This window comes from Amphiura filiformis, chromosome 16 (assembly GCF_039555335.1).
Source record: "Amphiura filiformis chromosome 16, Afil_fr2py, whole genome shotgun sequence".
In the NCBI taxonomy this organism is placed as follows: domain Eukaryota; kingdom Metazoa; phylum Echinodermata; class Ophiuroidea; order Amphilepidida; family Amphiuridae; genus Amphiura; species Amphiura filiformis.
The window spans coordinates 7,128,191-7,149,791 of NC_092643.1; the positions used below are offsets into that span (position 1 = coordinate 7,128,191).

The 21,601-nt window shown below is 36.4% G+C and overlaps 1 protein-coding gene across 1 annotated transcript in view; it reads right to left on the minus strand.

Annotated features, from left to right (window-relative positions):
• Positions 1-11,596, minus strand: part of LOC140135475 (uncharacterized) — a 60,199-nt gene extending 48,603 nt beyond the window's left edge. The window contains exons 1-2 of the mRNA XM_072156988.1: positions 11,390-11,596; positions 5,688-6,005 (exon numbers count right to left, since the gene is read on the minus strand). Of these exons, the coding sequence (XP_072013089.1) occupies positions 5,688-6,005; positions 11,390-11,474 (403 nt within the window). The 5' untranslated portion in view covers positions 11,475-11,596. The remainder of the gene's footprint in view (positions 1-5,687; positions 6,006-11,389) is intronic.
• Positions 11,597-21,601: the final 10,005 nt, after the last annotated feature.

The window sequence follows — 21,601 nt, forward strand, 5'->3', positions numbered from 1 at the left end:
ACCGGGAGATGTAGTATGGGGAAAGCATGGTTGCTCCTGGTATCCAGCTAAAGTCATTTCCCCAACTGATGTACCTGAACATCTGAGAAGTTCTATCCTGAGAAAACTGAAACAAGTATTAGTCAAGTGGTATGGTGAAGAGAACTTTAGTTCTGTACCAGCTCATCACATCAACCACTTATCAGAAAATAAAGTTGATGCAGTCCGTGCCGCTAGATCACACAATATTCAGTTGTGCTATCAACAAGCCATTTCTGATGTCAGGGGTGAATAAAGTGCTATGCTTCAGTATAAACATTTTAAGATTGTGTAAAGGTAATCAGTTATACATTAACACTTTAAGAACATAATTTCTTTATGAGTTTAGACATCAATAGATTTATTGTCTTGACACCAAACCTGACCGCTATATGTTTACTAAATATATAGGAATACAGGGCCTCAGTACCAACATCATTTCATTTTCATACATGAGAACAGTGTTTAAGCAGTCTTTATAGTTTGTTTAACATATTTATAGATTCAAAACAACTTTAACTGAAGTAATAATGCTCTGTAACTTTTTAAAAATACAGTTGTGTTCCAAGTAGACTCCCAGGATTGGTTAACATTTTCATATCATTCTTCGTAAAAACAACATGCGCTTAGAATTTGTTACATATCTTTAAAATGGTGATAGCCTGTGTATTAAAAACTTCAGAAATGGACTCAGCACAAAATTCTAGTCCAGAAAACATGTATAATGTTATGATAACATGAACTTCATTTTTCCCCCATTTTGGCAGTAAAACCGTACTCAAACCTCGAACCCTGTCCTACTTGAAAGTTTGTCTGCCTGTAAAACCCGTCCCCTTAGCTACATGATAGTAATGAGTTACACTTATCCAAGCTACCCTTGACTTTGTATTTTAGTAGATGATTTTATACCTACTCATATGTGGCTCCCACTTGTCTAACACGAACTACTCAATGAATCAATTATGGTTACATTATTGGGAGCTGTGAAACTCATATATCATGTATTAATTAATAAAATTTGTTTTTATGCTTACTGCAAGTTAGGTATATTTGAATTAATCTTTTTTCCAATTGACAGCTTATGAACATGATTTAAAAAAGTTTTATGTAGGCCGACTGTACTGTTCTGTGATCCAATGATTTACTGCGTAGACTTTAAGGGCGAATTTCTCGACGGGTGGCTTAGCAGTTGGCTTGTCTAGCCTCAAGGCTTAAGAGGTCGTAAGACCAGGCTTAACTGAAAACACGTTCCCCGAAGCACGGCTACCATAGCCTCGAGGCTTCGTTAGCCTGTGGGCCAGGCTTGTAGGATTAGCCACAGGCTTCGGTAAAATTTGCACTTCTCGAAATCAGTCTTCTGTAGCCGTAGTCTACGCAAGCCTGTTAGGCCAGGCTTACAGCGGCTTTTCTTGGCCCTGTCTCAGTTCGATTTAGTTGATCATTTTTTGTTGACGGACAAAATGACTACTTATATAACTTATATAAGCACGGTAGAAGTCTATTAGGGCGAATTTCTCGACGGGTGGCTTAGCATACCCGAAGGAACAGTTCTTGAAACGTTTGAATGATCAAGAAACAAAACTTCTTTTATCGTCATCATCATCATCATCATCATCATTATCAACATCATCATCATCATCATCCAACATCATCATCATCATCATCATCATCATCATCATCATCATCATCATCATCATCATCATCATCATAAAATATGCACACATGCTAAATTCGCAAATAGAACAATGGTTGTCAAATGCTTGGTTATGTTTTTGTTTTTGCACCAAAATTATCCTCAAATAATTATTTACTTTTGACAAACATGAGTAGGCCTATGATTTGTTTGAAGTGTGAAACAATTTTTGCTTTAGGCCTACTTTTAGGGGAATCTGTAGGCTTGCAGTTTGACCCTTTTTGAAATGTAAAAAAGTATAGAAGTATTCATGCAAGCAGGACTTATAATAAAGTAAAGTGGAAATAAAATAATACATAAAAGACACAAAAACAGAAAAAATACTAGTCTTGCATCAACATGATCAAGTTGTGTACGGTGTAAGCCCAAGCACAAGACCGCCGGTCTAGGCTAGTCTTTGCGCTGGTAACCTTGTTAGTACGGTAAACCGTGAAGGACAGCAGCTTATGCACATCTACCTCCAAATGCCTCTACAATTAAGTCGCTGGTAGAAAGGGACGAGGTTGTCAAGCGTTAAGCCTGCAAGGCCACTAAGACCAGGTTGAATTTGCGGTCAAGAAATCCGGCTACAGTTAAGACTCGGGCTTCGAGAGCGGGCTAGGCTTAGTAGCCTCAAGGCCACCTTAAGCCTAAGGCTTACGAAGACTCCTATCGAGAAATTCGCCCTAAAAAGCTATTGCTTGGGGATTCTGTATCAGACCTGCCAACCTACCGAAGTCAGAATGAGGGACATTGAGGCCAAAACCTTGTACATGTATACAAACCAGGTACCGATAAATTCAAAGACTTGAGGTGTGCAATACTTTCAGAATTCAGAGAAGGTTTTGCAGGTCTGAATTTATCCCAATAGACTAAAGAGAATGCTATAGCAAATTTTAAAGTGACATTTTCATCATTTTCTGCTGTTCTTACATTTAAATTTGCCATCACTGAAATTTTCAGAAAACAGGACTGTCCCTCATTTTCACTTTGGAAAACCCCAAATGAGGGACAGTCCCTCAAAATGAGGGAGAGTTGGCAGGTCTGCTGTATGGTCAAAGAATTGGTAAGAAGGTCCCAATGGGTTCATTTCCACCTGCAAAATGATTGACAGATAGTGGTATAAACTTTTTTTAAAACTTTTAATAGACACATGAATAGATGAACATTAATGGCAAATTTGTAGTCTATGCCCAATACAATTCACCTACTCAACATTTCCCTATGTCCGTTTCTTGATAAATTTGCGATCGACATCCGTCATAATGTAAAATGACCCAGGTGCAATGGGAAGCTGTTAGGGGTAGTCACAGTCATTGTACTGATGGACCCTCGCCACTTGTAGGCTGCAAACGTGGTTCCGACATATTCTAATGACGGCGGAATAAATGTAAAGCGCTTTGAGGCTGTTTACGGCATAAAGCGCTATATAAATGTCTACATATATGTGACGTGTCATGTCAAAAGGAGACACTTTTGGGCAGGTTATAAATTTTGAGGTTTTTACCTATCTTAAATGTAGAGATATTTTGCTTCACAACGCGGTTTTTTCCATTGAAATCGGACATTCCTGAGCGAAGATATTGAGTTCGTAAGTTATGTTATTATAAAATTGGAAAATCAGATATCGGCTTTTAAAAATAGTATTGACAATGTTGAGAGTAGGAAAAAATACAAGATGCCGGTTATATTCCGGTCTGAAACCATCAGACAATATTTTTAACATTAGTAACAAACCCAAATTGTGAAAAAATCACCACGGGCAGATTTTTGACTATTTCTCCATTTACGATCCTGCCCAAAAGTGTCTCCTTTTGACATGACACGTTACATATTTTTAAATTTTTTTTAAAACATCTGTCACTATGTAATACATGTACACCCAACAAATTCTGTACTTTTTGGGTATGGGATAAAAAAGCACTTTCTACATTATGAAAGAAAAAAAACCTTATCAATTGAAAAACATGTCAAATCATGGAAATATTTAAACATCTTTTGAAAATTAAGGTATATAATAATAATATTTATTTGAATTACCAAAATACAAACAATATACAAGCAAGTAAGGGCTCATATTGAAATTCCCTTACACAGGAAGGTGTGCGCCATCCTGCAGCTTTCCTGTGCTAGCCTTCTTTTGTTAAAATCCTGGGCAGGGTGTATCACTGATGCGTCCGTTTTATGACCGAAGCTTTCCTGAGGCGCTGCGCTTAGCGAGGGAATCCTGCCTTCTTTCTGTGTGAAAACGTGGTAGGGTATTTCAATATGAGCCCTAAATGGTAATTCTGGAAAGAATATTCTACTTGTAAGTGCCAACACAGAGTGCTTTCCTTTCCTATTACATAACATAATTCATATAAAAAAAACACAAAAATTTATCAAATTTATCAAAATTAAATAGATTGAGAACTGACCTGCATGAATTGTTGAAAGTCTGTGTACAGGGGATACTTAACAAAATCAAATGTGAGCAACAACTTACATTTGGTATGGACCAAATAAGCCCCTCTGTAAAAATATATCCACTGACAAAATAATAAGTCATTGGTCAACATACAGAGAAATCCTTGTTGTATACAAATAATCCTTATTAGTCTGCCTCTAGATACCATAATCAGTGAAATGATTATTACCCTAACAAGTCTCCCCTTCAAACCCATACAGATCAGTGCCAAAAACAGAACAGCCCCCTCTATAGGCAGAGTACTAAACATTTTTTCACCGCTAAGTAACCCACCCACCCAACCAGCGGCCATGTAATCGTAATATGTGAGACTTGATGGTCTAGCGATAAGATTACCCAGTAAACCGATGTTATCTCTTCTATTGTTATAGCCCTAGGGGGAATATTCATTTAGACTGTCTGGGAAATGGGGTGGTGGGTTTGGTAGATAGATCTGGGCATGATAGCGATGTCACAATATGTCCGACCACAACCACTGCCTGCATGCATAATGTAGCATCATCTCGTTGTGAATATTTTGATTTGGGAAAATTTCACAAATGAATTTGATAATATATGAAATTATATTTTCATGAATTTTGTGCTCAATACTCACATCCATCTTGCATGGATAAAAATTTAGAGAATTTAACATTTTCTTGGCACTGATATGTGACATTGCTTTAATATGCAAAAGAAAATTACTGTGAAAATTTCAAAAAAGCCCAGTTAGTAAAACTTATAATTCTGTCAAATATGCCCAGATAAGAAAATTCAACCCCTGGAAAGCAAGCCATAGGTCATACTTGACAACCCCTGCAGTGGCAAACAAGCTACGCTGGGGAAAAACCCAAGAAATATAACAACAAAAAAAACCCAAAATAAAACCCCCAAAATTGACAAAACTATAAATAAGCTGAAGAAAATGTATGAAATAGGATACTTGGGTTGTGTGAGACTGAAAACTTAGGCCTACATTAAAATACAGGCAGTCCCCATGAACCCACTATTGACGATTTAACTTCAGACTCCACAAAACACCCTGGCCATTTGAAACTGGTATTCTGATCCAAAAATGCTGCCGACCTCTGATGTGAGAGACAATGGTTTGCAGATGCTCTTTCACAAATTGACTCATTGTAAATGCTGTTTTTAACCAGATACCAGAACTTTTAAGTGCAATTATAACTGCCACACCCCTGACCACACCTAACTGGCTCTTTGATACATCATACATGTGTGCCCACACCCAAACACAACATAAGTTTGATATGGGAAAAAACATCAAACAAAACATTTATGACAGTAATTACATTATATTGTGCAAATCATTTTTCCATATTAGCACTAACAAATGATGCATTTGCGTCATCATGCGAAAGCACATGGGCGCGGAAAAGTTGGCTGGCGTTCTATGGCCGTTCGTCTGTATAGCACCCGAGGTCAGGAGTTCAAAACCGCACTCCAAGAAAATTTAAATTCCTTCACCTTCTTCCTTCCCTCCGACCAAAAAGTTTGGGTAGAATTAGGGTTAGTGTCAACCATACTTACCTATTACTGTAATATTAGACGTATCCCTGTCCGTCCATGGGTCCGTCGTTACTACGTTACACCACCACACCCCTGCATCCTCATCTTGGACCTCATCAATAATAAGTGTGGTGTTATCATCTCCCAAATTGTAACCTTTTCCAATTTTGGGACCAATTTTGCTCCCCAAGAAGTACTGTACAACATCTTCGGCTTCGCTATAAACCGGTCCTTTCTTCCATGTGACCGTTGATATAGCTCCGGTGTAGGCAAATTCGCATTTAATTTCGGCACGTGAGGATCGGTGTAAAAAAAGGAGGGGTTCTGTTGTGACTTGTGCTGAAAGCAAAAAGAGAAATAAGATAAAATTTAAGGACACGGAAGAAAAAAAAGTGGCAGTCTTATTGTCGAGGTGCACTCGTCATACCCCTAGTCCGAAAATGAAATGCACCGTTTCTGTCTGACATGTCGCAATGTTTTCCATTTTGACCTAGGGCATCTGTAAAGTTCGGACTAGCACACATTGTGTCAAACCAAAGGCCTTCAAAAATCCTTTGCCAAAATGATAATTTCTGGTGATTATATACTTATTATTTTAAAAGTAAAATTACGTAATCATACTTGTTAGCATTGCCTTTGTTACACTGCCTTTCAACATTTGCTCACTAACAACATTCAAAATTCAACAACATTCAACATTTGCTCATCAAGATGAGCCTATCGACTTGATAGACAACCATATCTTTTTCATGGTTCAATCACAAACTAGCACTTGGACCAGCGTTCGAAATAGGGCCGGCCAGCCCGCCATTGGCCAGTAACTTTTTGGCCTGGCAGGTAACTTTTCTGACTGGCATCTAGTTGCCTGCCCGGCTGGCCGGTAACTTTTTAAGGTCAAGCCCAGCTGGCCTGTGACTTTTTGAGGCATATTTCGAACACTTCGACCAAAGATGCTTTTGAGAAGATGTCCTGTAATGCACATGTAGAAGACTGAAGAACAGCAATAATTGCTGAATTATGTACTGGACTCGGACTGGCTGATACCAAATCAGCCTGCTTTTAAACTGTGACTGCAGTGAGTTGGGCATGTACAAATTTCCATTCAGGCTGGTATCTATAATTGTTTACCTGCCTGGCTTACTGTACATGTAGCACCACAAAAATTTAGTACATGTACCCCTGCCAAAGAAAACAGACAGTCACCAACTGAATAATTTTACTCGTTTATAGTCTTGTAATATCATTGGAAGACAACAAGCGTACTGCCGTTGCGTGGCGGCTTGTGTTATCTCTTCGTTGGGAAGTTAAGCAGTATAACGAAGAAGAAGAAGTTGTTAGAGACAAGACCGCATGTGCATTTTTACGACTTTAAAACAAATTACAATGAAGAATGCAGAAGTCATCTTCAGTAGATAGCAGATCCCAAACCCATCTTTCACCATTACAATTTAATATATTTTAGATCATTTCAACTGTGAAACTAAAATTAATCTTGCTCACTGTTGTACCCTTGTTACAAGATAGCACATTCTTATTCAATGGGTGCGTCTTGTAAAGATTCACGTAATTTGATTGGTTTTCTGGTGTATAATATCTCACAATAGTTGAAAGTGATAATAGTCAGGGCGCATGCTCCTCAATGATCGTGCGATACATGTGCGAGAACTAAAACGCGATTTGGCGGTTTCGTGATGGTTTCGTTCATTTAAAACAACGGGGATGTCCTCACAAAAGTAACTTCATTTTTTCTGAAAAAAGGCAGTTTTTCTCATAAAAATTACATTAAAACTGAATAAGAATGAGAATAAAAGATGCGCCGGCATCCACTACTCAAAATATTGGCCAGCCCATCCATTATGACACGATATTGGATAGGCAAAATCCTATCTTTTATTCTCTAATTCAACTTCACCATTTCATATTTATTGGAGACTCACATTTTTTCAATATGGATTTTCTTATCTTCAGAAGATAGTAATTGAATGCATGTACATGTAGGTCTAATATACATACTTGTCTATAACTTGTTTTTAAATTTCAACACATAGGCTTGCCTTAAATTCAAATTTATCAGTTCAAAATGATCATCAAATAAATCTAATAAACAATTACCATTCCTATTGTCAGGAATCAACATTTAATTCAATCTAAAATAATTTGATTCATACCTTCATTAATGTTCACATAATTGCATATGATTAGAGGCGTACATGTACTATCATACCAATTACTGTAATGATATCAACACCACTATTAATTAAAAAGCTACATACACAGGTTAAGATAAAATGTTGCCTAAAATAGCTGCACCACATTAAATGACGATCAAGAGGTCAATTTAATCATTATTTCTTGAAGTTTTTCATATTTCAATTCTTGTAAGCATGGTTTAGGTGTCCATGAAGGGGGCGTACCAGCCCGGATGTGCAGGTTTCTGCAAAATCATCCTACAATGTATGTATTTTGGGCAGATGTCAGCCCCGCGATGGAGGTTACTGCACACACTCTTGAGTGGCCTATCTCTGCTCGTATATGTATAAGTTTCCGAATTCAACTGCCTTGCTCGTATCATCTTGTTGCCGATGATAAGTAAGTATGGGTTCTTGACAACTTTTTTCATTCAATGTCCCTTTAAAAGTATAATGGATTATTTGCATTCAAAATTGAACCTTTCCAAGTATAATGTAAGACCCTTGGAGAGACAAAGTTCACAAGTTAAAATGTAAATAATTGTGTCTAGACAAGGTACTTGGTAATCAGTTTGCAAGTCTTCAATAAATGGGGAAAAACAGATTTAAAGATTTAAAGTGTGCATGATACACAGTGGCGTACCGTGGCCGCTCCAACCCCGGGGGGGGCTGAAGAAAATTCAATTTTGCCACCCCTTCCTCAACAGCCCGAAAAGGTTGACCCAGTTTTTTTTGGTGGTTTGAAAAAGTGAAGAGCCAAAAAAAAAAAAAAAAGGATTATAGGCGCTAGCGCCCTAAAAGCAACTCATTTTATACTTTTTCAAAATTTTACGCCCTTTTTTTCTTTACTAATTTTTGCCGCCTTCTTCTTCCGCCGCCCTCTTTTTGCCGCCCTTCTTCCGCCGCCCTTCGTTTTGGTCGCCCCTGCTTTTACCCGGGGCTCGGGCCCCAGCCCCCCCAAAATATGCGCATGATGCAGTTGGCGGTTGCCTACATAATACTGTCAACTTGTTGCAAAATCAAAGTGGAAAACTTGGGAGTGCATAAATATGAGTGAAAATATTTAGGTACAAATTAATAAAAAACAATGAGGGATATTTATAGTTGAACACAGCTGATAATGCAATAATTTGTGCCACACTTAACTACAAGCATTTGTACCTTTACAATTTCCAAATAGTTTTATAATCAATAATTGGTAGATCTATGAATTTTGGTTCTGAAAGATAGGCCTAGTCTGTTACAAACAATGCTAAATACATGAATTCAGTTGCAAACTTTTGACAGCTTTAAACTTATTAGATACCATGAAAGGTAGGCCTACATGTACATACTCAAAATACAAAATCTAGATGGACACCAAATTATTGATAATCACATACGAAATATTAAACAATTTGGTGTTTCATCATCATACATTTATACATGTAAAATAATGGTGCATGCTAGAAACATAGAAATCATGTTCACCTGCTTATGGTGTGACAGGCTGACATAGTTTCCATCACCGTTGTAAGATCATGATCAACTCAATAATATCCAGGTCTTGTAACGCCTTACAAGTGACACGAAAAATCGCTGGACATAAACTCTTGAGCCGAAAGGCATAAGTAAAATGTCGCTCAATCATGGTATATTCCGAGACCTGATTCCAGTTCTTGTTACAAATAAATCTACTCATTCTATCTAGCAAGTTGGGGCATGTTAAAACATGAAAATATATCTACTTTTAAATTGGCCTACATTTTGTGAGAGCATAACATGGATATTGTTAAGCTTGGTTTGTAATACGAGTTCAAGAATAATTACGAATAGCAGTGGGACGGATTAGGCCTTGTCACGAAATGCGCGCATTGCATCAGGTGCTCCAAACTTTGCAAGTTGGACATGCAAAAAGTTTTTACAATGTAGGTGAAGGGATTGGATGTGCAGTACATAGATTGATTAAAAGAAGTAAATTATTAAAAATATATGTACTAAATGGATGACACCTCAACACCAAACAATACAAGAACTTTACAAAAGGAATCATGATCCTAAGGATTCATGACAGAATGTTTTGTTGGTTGGCGACATAGCTTGCAAAAAAAAGTAAACACAGACTGCCAGTGCACAGTATATTTTGATAGAATTTGAACTAGGAGTTTGAACAGGAAAAATGCTGGCATATGAATTCAATTTCTGAACAGATGTACACCAAAGTAATCATAATTGCCACTTAGTTTGTGGTTACACCTGTGGAATGTGTGACTGTGATGGGTTGTGTCGACCTTTTCTTCACATCATGACATTAATATCATTTTAACTTTAAAAATATCAAGCTTTTTTTTATTTTAGTATATTGTAACCCAAGATTATGAAATCATTGTAATGTTCATTACTGTATGTATTAAATACCGGTAAATACGTAGGCCTATAAAAACAGTGTAGCGAGGCACATAAACAGGGCGTGCAGAGGGTGCGCACTCACCCTGAGATGCTACATGTACTATGCCAAATCTGCCTACATTTATTTTGGGGCTATTCCCAGGGCTATTTTTGCTGCTGCGCACCCTGCAGTTACCGCTATGGTAATGGGTCTAAGGTTTCTGGGTACACCCCTGAACTGAGTGTTGTTCCTCCTCAGTCTGTCAGTCTTGACCTGAGACATTTTTTTTCTCATCAAAATCAAGATATTTGCAAGAACAAAATGATTGAAAGTGTTGGTAGGATAAATTCTGGCATGTATTTCTCAAAATGTGCCAACATGTAATTTGCAAATTCTAAAGTCATCACAAGTTTAAAGACATTACAAAGATTTACATAGTCATAGCTTTTTAAGGTTTGCCTCTCATGAAAGGCCTTCAGGCAAATTCAAGGTCATGAATGTAGGCCTTCCAAAAATTTTGTGTTGACATTTGTGTTTACATTCAGCAATATAATATGTGACTAATGCAGTAAGAGTCTCAGTGGGAATACATTATAAAAGCATACAAATACTGCCACCAGACTAATCTTGTTCTAGACATGTCATGAAGTTGCAGTTGAACCCAAGAGGCAAACTTTTCCAGGTCTATAGCATGAGTGAGTGTCAGCACTCTCTGTCTGACGTCACTTTGTTGTGCATGATGTAATTTTATCCAAATTCAGCCAAGCACACATACAAATGCAGTTGCAGTGTATACTATAAACTTAAATGAAACAAACATTGAATGCATAATTAATATTCTAATTAGCATTAACCTAATTTGGCGAATTACCAAATGATTGACCTGGGAGACTGTATCAAGGTGAATGTCGTTGGCATGATCCAGTAGCCCTGCATGGAGGCTCCGAAACATCACGACACAATGTTCATTTGACACATACTGACGTATTTCATGAAACCTTGGACTTGAGCTTCCTAACGTACCCGATATTTTAACTCGTGAGCATAATTTCAGATTATAATATGCTGATTAGTTGAGGCAACGAATCAGAACCCTGGATACACTGCCAATTCACGACAAGTCCAGACTTGTTCAAACTTGTTGTGTTTTACATGTTGTACCCTACCTAAGACTGTATTATGGGTGAAAATACTCCAAATCAGCACCAGGAATTTCTGTAGAAAGGGACCCAATAGTTCTTGGAGTCGCATGATGGTGATAAGATAGTAAATTTACGTTTTTCTGTATCATATTTTGCGACCGAATACGGTCTTTTCCATCTTCCATAGACTTCTACGGGTAGAGGGAAATTCCCCTGTAGGGAGCGACCTCTTACAAAGACTACCTCAAATCGCCTCACTCATTAGCATTATTTGTATTCAATGCCCCAAGCATGTGATAAAGACTAATATCGAACGCGCAGGTACATCGGTCAAAGGTTATTTTTAGCTGGCTGCCGTCCAATTTGGCTGCCATTCAAAAACCTCATCAGCTGAGCAGCCGCGAACCGCCCAATGTTATTATCATTTTTCACTGATTTTCATAATCAATGCAGAAATAGAATCTCCGAGCTTGCGCGGAACGGTTGATTTTGGACTTGACCAAACTTGCAGGTTTTGTGTACCATGTATGCGACCATGCTATGGCCGACGCTTTTCTAAGGCTTTTAACCGAAAGGACCTGATTTCCCTGGGATTTTAAGATTGCTCTCCAAAATTGGTATGTATTCAACAATGCACACATGTGTTTTTGATGCTTTTCTTTTGTGTTGTTGTGCTGATAAAAACTGTTTATATACAAAGTACTATGCTCTCAATGATACTATGGGTAATGATACACATGTGTTGTATGTAAACAAAATGCATATTCTCAATATTGTACTGTGTGTTGAGATGAGCTAGAGCTACCTATTTTACCCATTGGTCAGTGTTGTGTATGAGACATTTTGTTGAATATGATTTATGAGTGCCCTCAGACACTCTTAAAGGAGAGGCCTGGTTGTGTTGCATAGGAGCTCATAGGTGTTACCTTTCATATCTGTTGGTTGTTTATTTATGCTCAAGTCTTAGATAATTTTATAAAATATTTATTGTTGGGTTTGAAGTGGCTTGAATACTTAATTTTGCTGACCAGGATGGCCAGTGTAGCATGCTCGCGTCTTGACCAGTGACCTCGTTTTGAAGGAGACATAGGTTCCATTTGCAAATTTTACATTTTTTTTTTGCATATTATTAAATATCATATTTTTATTTTAAAAATAAATCTGGACAAAATCATTAAAATTTGTTTGTTTTGTTTTGACCGATGGGCCGATATATTACAGTTTACTCATTTTTACAAAAATATTCAGAAATTATTCTAATTAATTTTTTAATTACCGTACGGTATATTCACCATTGTGTAAGATAGATAATAAAAGTCTGTGAGCTTGCAGGCTGCACCCCACAGCTGATTATAAGCTATTATAGTTCATATTTTAAAGGCTTTTTTGCTATCTGAGGGTAAGGTTGTACATTCAATGTTTTTATTGAAATAATTTAACAATCAGACAAAATGTGCTAAAAAACTACAGTTACATTTAAGGGGGTGTAAGATATGTATATTATAGGGGCAAGGACTACAACTGCTACACTGGAAATTTATTTCAGCACAGACAACAGTTGTGGAGTTACAGTCAAAAATGAGGGAAACCCAATATTTGATCAATAAATCAATAACTACTTGCCTTGAGTTGCTGAATTTTCAGTACAGTAGTTGTAGTCCTTGCCCTATAATATACATATCTTCCTTGTCACCAATGCGCTATAATTTTTGAGAAAAACGCAAAAATAAGCAAAAAATTGGCTAGGGGTGCAGTACCCCCTTAATAAAGCTATTTGTACATATATTAAAAATTAAAATAAGTTAAATAACAGATATTGGAATATATCTGGTTTTATTACAAGAGCAAATTTGCCCCCGTAAAGCCATCAATTGCTCCTGGTCCTTAAAAAATTCACACAAACCAGGAGCAATTTTCTAATTACTCCTTGTTCCAGTTTTGAACTTGATGCAGTAGTGTTGGTATGCTGTATTGTATGGAGAAAAGGTTACTACCGGTATTTGAAAATTGCTCCTGTTTTTTTCAGAAATTGCTCATGGTTCTTGTAAAATCCCCGTGAACCAGGAACATTGTTCAAGAACAAATTGCTCCTGGTTCCAATCCGCTTATTTCAATAGTGGTGGGTTAAGGAATCCTGATGCTTCAAATTTCTTAGGGAACAGGCTTATTTGATGCAGTATGATCTCCTGATCATTTTGACACCATTTTCATCCAAATCGGCCAAAAAATGAGTTGGTGCCGGCCAAAACAAGTATTTGGACGGGGGTCTGAAAATCAATATTTTTGACAATAATCATTATTATATGCCTAATTCTGTTAAAGTTGATGCTGATTTGTATGTAATTGATGTCTAGAATTCCATTTATGAAAGTTGCATCAAAATTGAGGTTGTCGTTTTCTTAAAATGGCTGTTTTACGTCCAAATATGGATGTGAGGGCGCTTTGCATAAAACATGCAAACGATCTTTCAAACGGAAATTTAAATGATGTATGTATGAAGATAATCATAGTTAGTACCTGCTCAATAAATTTAACCGGTTTACAAAGTACGGTTTGATTTTGGCAGCCATTTGAATATTTCATAGAATGCTCCCATTTAACTGTACAGGGGTCAATGCACTTTAAAACGTGTACGTTTCAATGGAAGGCTTCCTGAGAATACGAAAAATGGTACCACAGTCAAACGAAAAGCAATACAATGCCCAAATTTCTTGAGGATATGCCACATGTGATTATCTTCAAACTGGCATCATTAAAATTTCTTGTGAAAAGAATGTGTGCGTATTTTATGCAAAGCGCCCTCACATCCATATTTGGACGTAAAACAGCCATTTTAAGAAAATTACAACTCCAATTTTTATGCAACTTTCATAAATGGAATTCTAGACATCAATTACATACAAATCAGCACCAACTTTAACAGAATTAGGCATATAATAATGATTATTGTTGAAAATATTGATTTTCAGACCCCCCCGTCCAAATACTTGTTTTGGCCGGCACCAACTCATTTTTTGGCCGATTTGGATAAAAATGGTGTCAAAATGCTCAGGAGATCATACTGCATCAAATAAGCCTGTTCCCTAAGAAATATGAAACATCACCCTTTTTAAAAGGCTGTTTAACCTACCCCTAATTTCAAGGCTTGAATATAAAATTTGAATTCAGAGCTCTCTAAACAAATACCCTTATTTGAAATGAACACCTTAAAAAATTGAAAAATTTGATTGGAATAACAGCTTCTGCAAGCTTTCTGGAATATATCATAGGAATATAACTAGCCATCAGAATGAACTTCCAAGTTCCAAGAGAATAATGTGACTTACACCTCGCTTTCTGTCTACGTGTATGTACCTGTGACAACAGGATGACCAGATTCAAAATGTAGGCCAGAGCCACCTAATGGATCCTAAAGTATAGTACCAATACCAAAAGCTTTTTAGTAAATGAGATATGTGCCTGGATCAAGGAGTGACTCCATCTCCAGAGATGGGCAGTATGCATGGTCAGATGTGACCTGGGTGACCGACCCAGTTTTATCACATCTTTTTATTTTCAACATATGGCCAGAGAGGCTAGAATTGGTCAAATATACCATTTTCCATTTACCATATTCTAACATGTGCTAAGCCTTGCATCTTTCACATTTTCTTTTTTATGACTATTTATTTTATTTATTTTTTGTTTGTTCATTCAGTCATTCATATTCAGTTATTCACTCAATAGTATTCAACAGATGTTGATTATGATTTGAATAGTTTTCAATCCATGGGTAAAATTGCTTTTTCATCCATACCCTTCAGTGAAATAAAATAAAACTATTTGATTGTAATTGAAGGAAAAAAACAAGAATTCTCACTATATGTAGTTTTTCATTAATTATAAGAAATACTGACAAAAGGAAAATACAAACCAAAAAAAACAAAACAAAAAAAAAACAAACAAAAAAAACACAAAAAAAACCCAGCAGTGCTGGAATATTTGATGTCATCATTCAAAAGTTGTATTCACATGATTACATGTAGGTACTTGCAGAATATGTTTATAAATAACACACATTATGTACTCTAATAAATAAAATTACAAAAAATGTAAATCTGATTTTTTTAGATTTTTTGATTCCGTGAATTTAAACTGATCTTGCTTTAATGCTGAAAAGCAGAGATAAAGTTGTGGACAAACTTTAATCCCATAAGTTAAAATGTTTCCTCTTTAAAGTCCAAACCCACAATAGCATACCATGTCTTCCCATCATGCCTTGTGTCAGAGCTGTCAATCATATCCAATCTGTCACTCTAATATCAAACTGGACAATATTTTACAAGTTGGATCTTTTTCAGGAATATAGGCTGCTTTTTGTGTTATTTTTCCCAATCACCGCAACAAGAATCTTTCACTTCAGTGTCAGAGGGAGGTTGAGGAATCCACAGAATAGCCAAGTTTAATATGACACCACTCCTTAGGCACAAAGCATCATGGGAAGGAAGTCCAAACCATTGGACCTGCAAGCGACTTTCAGTGCCACTCTGCATCAGTGCAGTGCAGGTAGCTTCATATTGAGGGTCAGAAATCAACAGGTTCTAATATTTCACTATTGACCACAATAGCCTCATTCCCAGGACATAATTCAATAACCTCCATTCAACACTGATAGCTGAACACTTGACCTCATGCTGTGGAGTATGAGTTTTAGTACCTGGTGCATTGAAAGGTCATTCTTCAAACTTGTGTAATGTAATAGCATACTGAGATGTGAATTGCATCTTTAGGGATGAGCATACAAGAGTCTATTGGGAATATTTTGGAAATTCAGTTTGAGGTCTCAACCTCTGTCTTGGTGCGTGGTGTGAACACCGTTGGAGATCTATATTGTCAATTTGAATGTCTGCATAAGTTTTCAAACATCAAATAACAATTGACTGACATCACCAGTGGAAGATAATTCACAGAAATTGGCACCCCTTGTATCGTGCTCCCAGTTGGTACAGGTCATTGATGTAGAAATATATTTGAGAGGTTTACTGTATATGTATTCATACACATGTTATTATAAATAGCTTGTTTCATGGACCTGAATGAAGAGAAAATATGAACCTGCCGAAGTTATATAGAAAACCAAACATTTTCAGAAACAATCTTTTCAAAATAATTGACATTCTGTTTTAAAGTCCAGGTGACTGTTATTGATATTTAAACAGAAAACTGAATGTAGTTGGCATTGTGCTTTCCTGTAAAGCAAACTTATTTGCAGCTTCATGATATCACAGTGGCAGTACCAGGGAGCGGACGGGAGGGTGGGGTGGCATTCCTCAAAACATGGGGTATCCCTCTGTTGCACCCCACCCCTGAACTAAAAAAAATCACTGAAAGTTTGATAATTTTAAGCACATTTTTAGATCCCCTCCGTCCCCCCCCCCCAAAAAAAACTCACTTCACACCTTCAATGCCCCCACACCTCCCAGGTGAAATTGTCTGGCAAAGTCACTGCAATAGCACAATAAATGATATTATTTGGAATGTAGAAGGTAAAATTCTAGCCAATAAAATTTGCTCTACACAATGTTCAGGACATTTACAAATCAGACAAACTTCATACTATCGTGTGCCAAGCAAGGGAGACACTTTCTTTCAGACACTATTTTTTCTCGTAACATGCACAAGTATCCACTGATGTGTTATTACAAGTAGGTTCAAGTTACAGAGTGACAAATTCAATTTTGGAGGCCATTTTCTTTTAGTATGTCTCAATACAGGTTCAAAAGGGTGATATGGTATTGACTTTAAGTGCAGAAAAATCCAAAAGAAAAATTAAAGTAAAGTTAAATTTCTCAATCATAATTAATTGAGAAACAAAGTTTTAGATAATTTTTTTCTGACAAACATATTTTAAACTTTGTTATTTGAAATGTCAAAATGGAATATTATTTTTTTTAAATGAGGCAGAGAGAAGTAGTCTGTAAATGCTAATCTGCAGACACTCTGCTCAATCCTCGCTTTTAGTAAAACTATTTAGTCTGTTTACGATGGTCTTGTAAAGAATGTTAAAAGCTTTAGATATATATGAAAACTTAGCGAAAGTGAAAGAATGTAATCATTGTATTGCATTTCACTTGACTTGCTTGTGAGCTTCTAGCTCATACAACATTTCTGTCTAATGTTCCCCAGGTCAAATTTTCAATACGTATTTGGAGTAAAATGTGTAAGCCAAGAAAATATCAGGTGAATGACTCTTGTATCATATGTGATGCGATCAAGCAAAATCAGTCGGAACTCGGCAACAATAAATTTTCAGTTACTTACATGATAGCAAAACGCATTTACACAGCTGTATTTTGCAGAAAACCCAATTGCAATCGAACAACCAGTTCCAAAGATATGAGCAATTAAAGAGTTTCGAAAACAAGAGGAAACAAAAGGAAATGTTGCCTTTGTTTGGCTATATCTCAAAATCAATATTTGCGAGTTCCGACTGATTTTGCTTGATCGCATCACATATACCCAGACATACTGTAAACCCCCATGCATTCTAAATTGTTAGAGGGTTTAGTTTTTGCATGCTGTGGCTACCCTGTAAAAATGATTTTAATCCTCTGAAATTATCTGCTCCAAAAGCCTTGGAGGTGGTCTTGATTTTGTTGTGGGTGGGGATATGGTCAGGGGGTGGGGTGGGGGAATGCACCACCCCATAAATCTGAAAAGGGGCTGCTTTGTCTGTAATTGTGAAAAAGCAAAATTAGGCTTGGGGATATACATTATATATACACATAAATACGTATTATGGGGACTGGGGTCATCATAAATGTCTGCAAAATTATACAAAATTTAAGGGAAAAACCTGAAAAAGTATACAAATGTCTAGATTTGAAATGATTTCTGTCCAAAATTAAACTTCTTTTAACAAATATTTGGACGCAACGTAGCAAAGTGAGTTGCAAATTTTAGTTCCAGTATTTGATTTAATTTACAAAATAAAATATTTGAAAAGTTAGTGGAAAGTTTGCTGCAACATGTACTGATTCAGCCAGAATACTTTGATGTGTTTAGACTTTGTCAAACTATTAACAATGGACAGTATTTAAAAAATATTTCATTGAGCTTTAAGTATGAATATTCTGTAAGACCTAAAGAAACAATATTCTCTACTTTCCTTGAGTAAAATTAAATAGAATTGCCATAGAGATTTGTAATATTTGGCACATGAATCAAACTTATTTTGTTCCAAAAATCTTGAGTCATTTACATGTAGTCAGCACTTAATGCTGAGTGTTTAAGGGCATTGACTCCTATTTAAAGTAACATTCCCAAGGCCATGGGTAATGTTAAATTATGTATACTATACTATGCGTATGCTGTCAACTAAGGGGGAAAAGGGGATTTAGTCTTTGTTTTGCATTCTTATAACTAAAGGATTGATCAAGTTTTATGGTTTGTTTGTAGCATGTTTGTTGTATAAATTGTGGGGGCTCAAAGTGAGAATGAGAAGGCGGAATTAGACAATGGTTGAATACTTTAATAGTAGAAAAGCAAGTGAATCAATAATACAAGTGTATGTTTTGACAGCTTCATTATACAGTTAAATAGGCTTGTTTTTGCACTTTGTTTGTCTCTTTATCGTTTTATTTTGACTCCTTGTTTTCAGTCTACTTGAAATAAAACTCAGCCTATTTTCTTTTTCACCTAAAAGAGAGAGACTTTGCTATCAGTATTCAACAGCCTATATTTATTATATGGAAGTGATAATAATGAATGTTTTACCATAAAATATGGACTTTACATCAGGCCAAAATCGTAAAATTAAACTTTTTTGCAAACAAAGTAAAAATTGTGAAAATTGCAAAATTTACGAAGCAAAAGAAAGCAGAATTTGACATTTATAAAGCCGAAAATTGTTGGCTTTAGTTTTAGTTAAATGGCTAAAAATGAATGAAAAATATGGCTTCTGCCACCCCACTCTCCTTAAGCTTAGTTGGAAACGAAGCTCAGTTGAAACAGAGAATTAGGTTGTCATGAGACAATAAAGCATATAGCTGCCAAATCATTTCAATAACGCGCACACTACAAATGACTAATGTTATATGCACCAATTGAAACATACACTTATCCACGGAAATAGTGTCTCAAGGTTGTATTGAGAGAAAAAAATCTTGTGGAAAAAATATAGTGTTTTATTAGCTTTAATTTGGGTTAAGCTTTATCTATGATTTAATCCATGCTTTAATGCTCTGTGTGCTATAATAGCGATAGCCTTCAACATAAAAAAATCAAAGGTTTTGAAATGTTCTCTCAAATGAGCCTCTGAACCAATACTAGGCTTGTTTGTACTCTTTTTAATGCATTTTTCATGCTGATTCCAAATATGGTCATTAAAATTTTTAAATTAAAACTTGTCATCTGCAGTCGCTACACGCATGGAGAGAGTTAATGATAACTGACACAAAGATGAGAGGGCGAGGAAAAGTAGGTCATATGGTGTAATTAAAGGGGCTCTGAAGGATTTCTCATCAAAATCAAATCAGAACATTTTGCTTTTTTTTATATTTAGAGAGCCTACAGAGGGGTTAATTATTGGATAGATCTGTACATTAAAACTGTGGGACCGTTGCATTAAGATTATTTTCTATTGATCTGTCTGGTTACAAAATTATAAAATTTTACATGAAAGACACTGATTTAAGGTTATTAATTATTTTAAACTGTTGTGATTTGGTAGTTCACAGCATCTTCTACGAATGGTAGTGCGCTTTGGCAAAAACTGCATTGCTCAATTCATAGCGGCGTGTAGAAGAATTAAAATATCACAGATATACTTTTATAGGTGCTGCGGTTCTTGAGTTACGTTGTAAAGAGGGCTGAAACAACAACACTTTTGTAAAACGTACATAACTCATTAACAACAATAAATTAATCAACTTTGCAAAATATACGATTTGTAGAATGAACTTTTGCAAAACACCAAGGTGTTAATTTTCAATAATATATTGATCTAGATAATGAAAATCGATTTTTGGTTGCTTCCCGACCAACAATACCTCGTCTACCCTTAATATTTCAGATGCTGATTAGTATATTTGACAAACATTGTGTATAATGATAAAAACCAGGATTTGACCAAAATTGAGGGTGCCCTTTTTGTGAAATCTCACAGTGCCCCTTTAATACTGCTTCTTTCAGTTCAAGGCAAATAGACATACTTGCCAACATTGCATTTGCAGTGTGTTTAAATGTCTAAATGTGCAAACTCATACTTAACAATGACTCAATACAGCAGGGGAATGGGGTAAACTTTTGTAACAAATGTACCTTAAAAGTTTCACCTGAAAATTCCCATGGCTCCCTTCACATGAACATAGTTGGGGAGAGGTCCCCCTGCTAATAGTTACCAGGGTCAACAAAGTACCTATCGATCTCTATCCTGGTTATGCTCCTGCTAACCAGGATCAACAAAGTCAAGTTGATTCTCTATTTAGGTATATGCCCTAACCATAGTCAATAATTTTGCCCGCTTGGTTTCAATTATTGGACCTTATGAACATGATAAATCTGTTTTCTGCTCATATTGCTCATTATCCACATATTGGAAGCCTTGGCAGCATTTAGATGGGTTTAGGGACGCACCATTAGACTTCAAGGGGGTGGGGAGGAAGTTTTTGAAAAAAAAACTTCACCCACTACATGAGCAGAAAAAACAACTTTCCCTACCAACACTAAAAAAAAAAAAAAAAACCTTTCCTCACCTAACTGTATAAATGCATGAAAATTAAAAAAAAAACTTGTCGCCTTTGGCGGCAAAAAATAAACTTCGCGCCTTGGTGGCTAAAAAAAAATCTTGCCCCGACCCAAACTTCCTCCACCCCCCCTTGAAGTCTAATGGTGCGTCCCTTAATACCCATCATTCCATCAATTTTGTTGTCAGTCAGTTTGTCCACAAGATAGACAGACAGACAATGTGGGCAATAACACCTGTTTGGTTATGGTAAGTGTTCTATTGGTTAAAACAGTTCACCTGTCATGTCCTCATTATGTGTGTATACATGTTGCTATGATGCACTTGAAATTTATCTCCCTGGTCAAGCAGGTGATGAATGTGTTGGCTGGCTACTGTGTTACTTTATGCTCTGTGTGCTAGCCATAGGCTTCAACATAAAAGTCTCAAGTTTTGAGATATTCTCTCAAAATATCAAGAGCTATCTTAAGAACCACTGCACCAATACTAGGCTTGTTTGTACTCATGTTGAT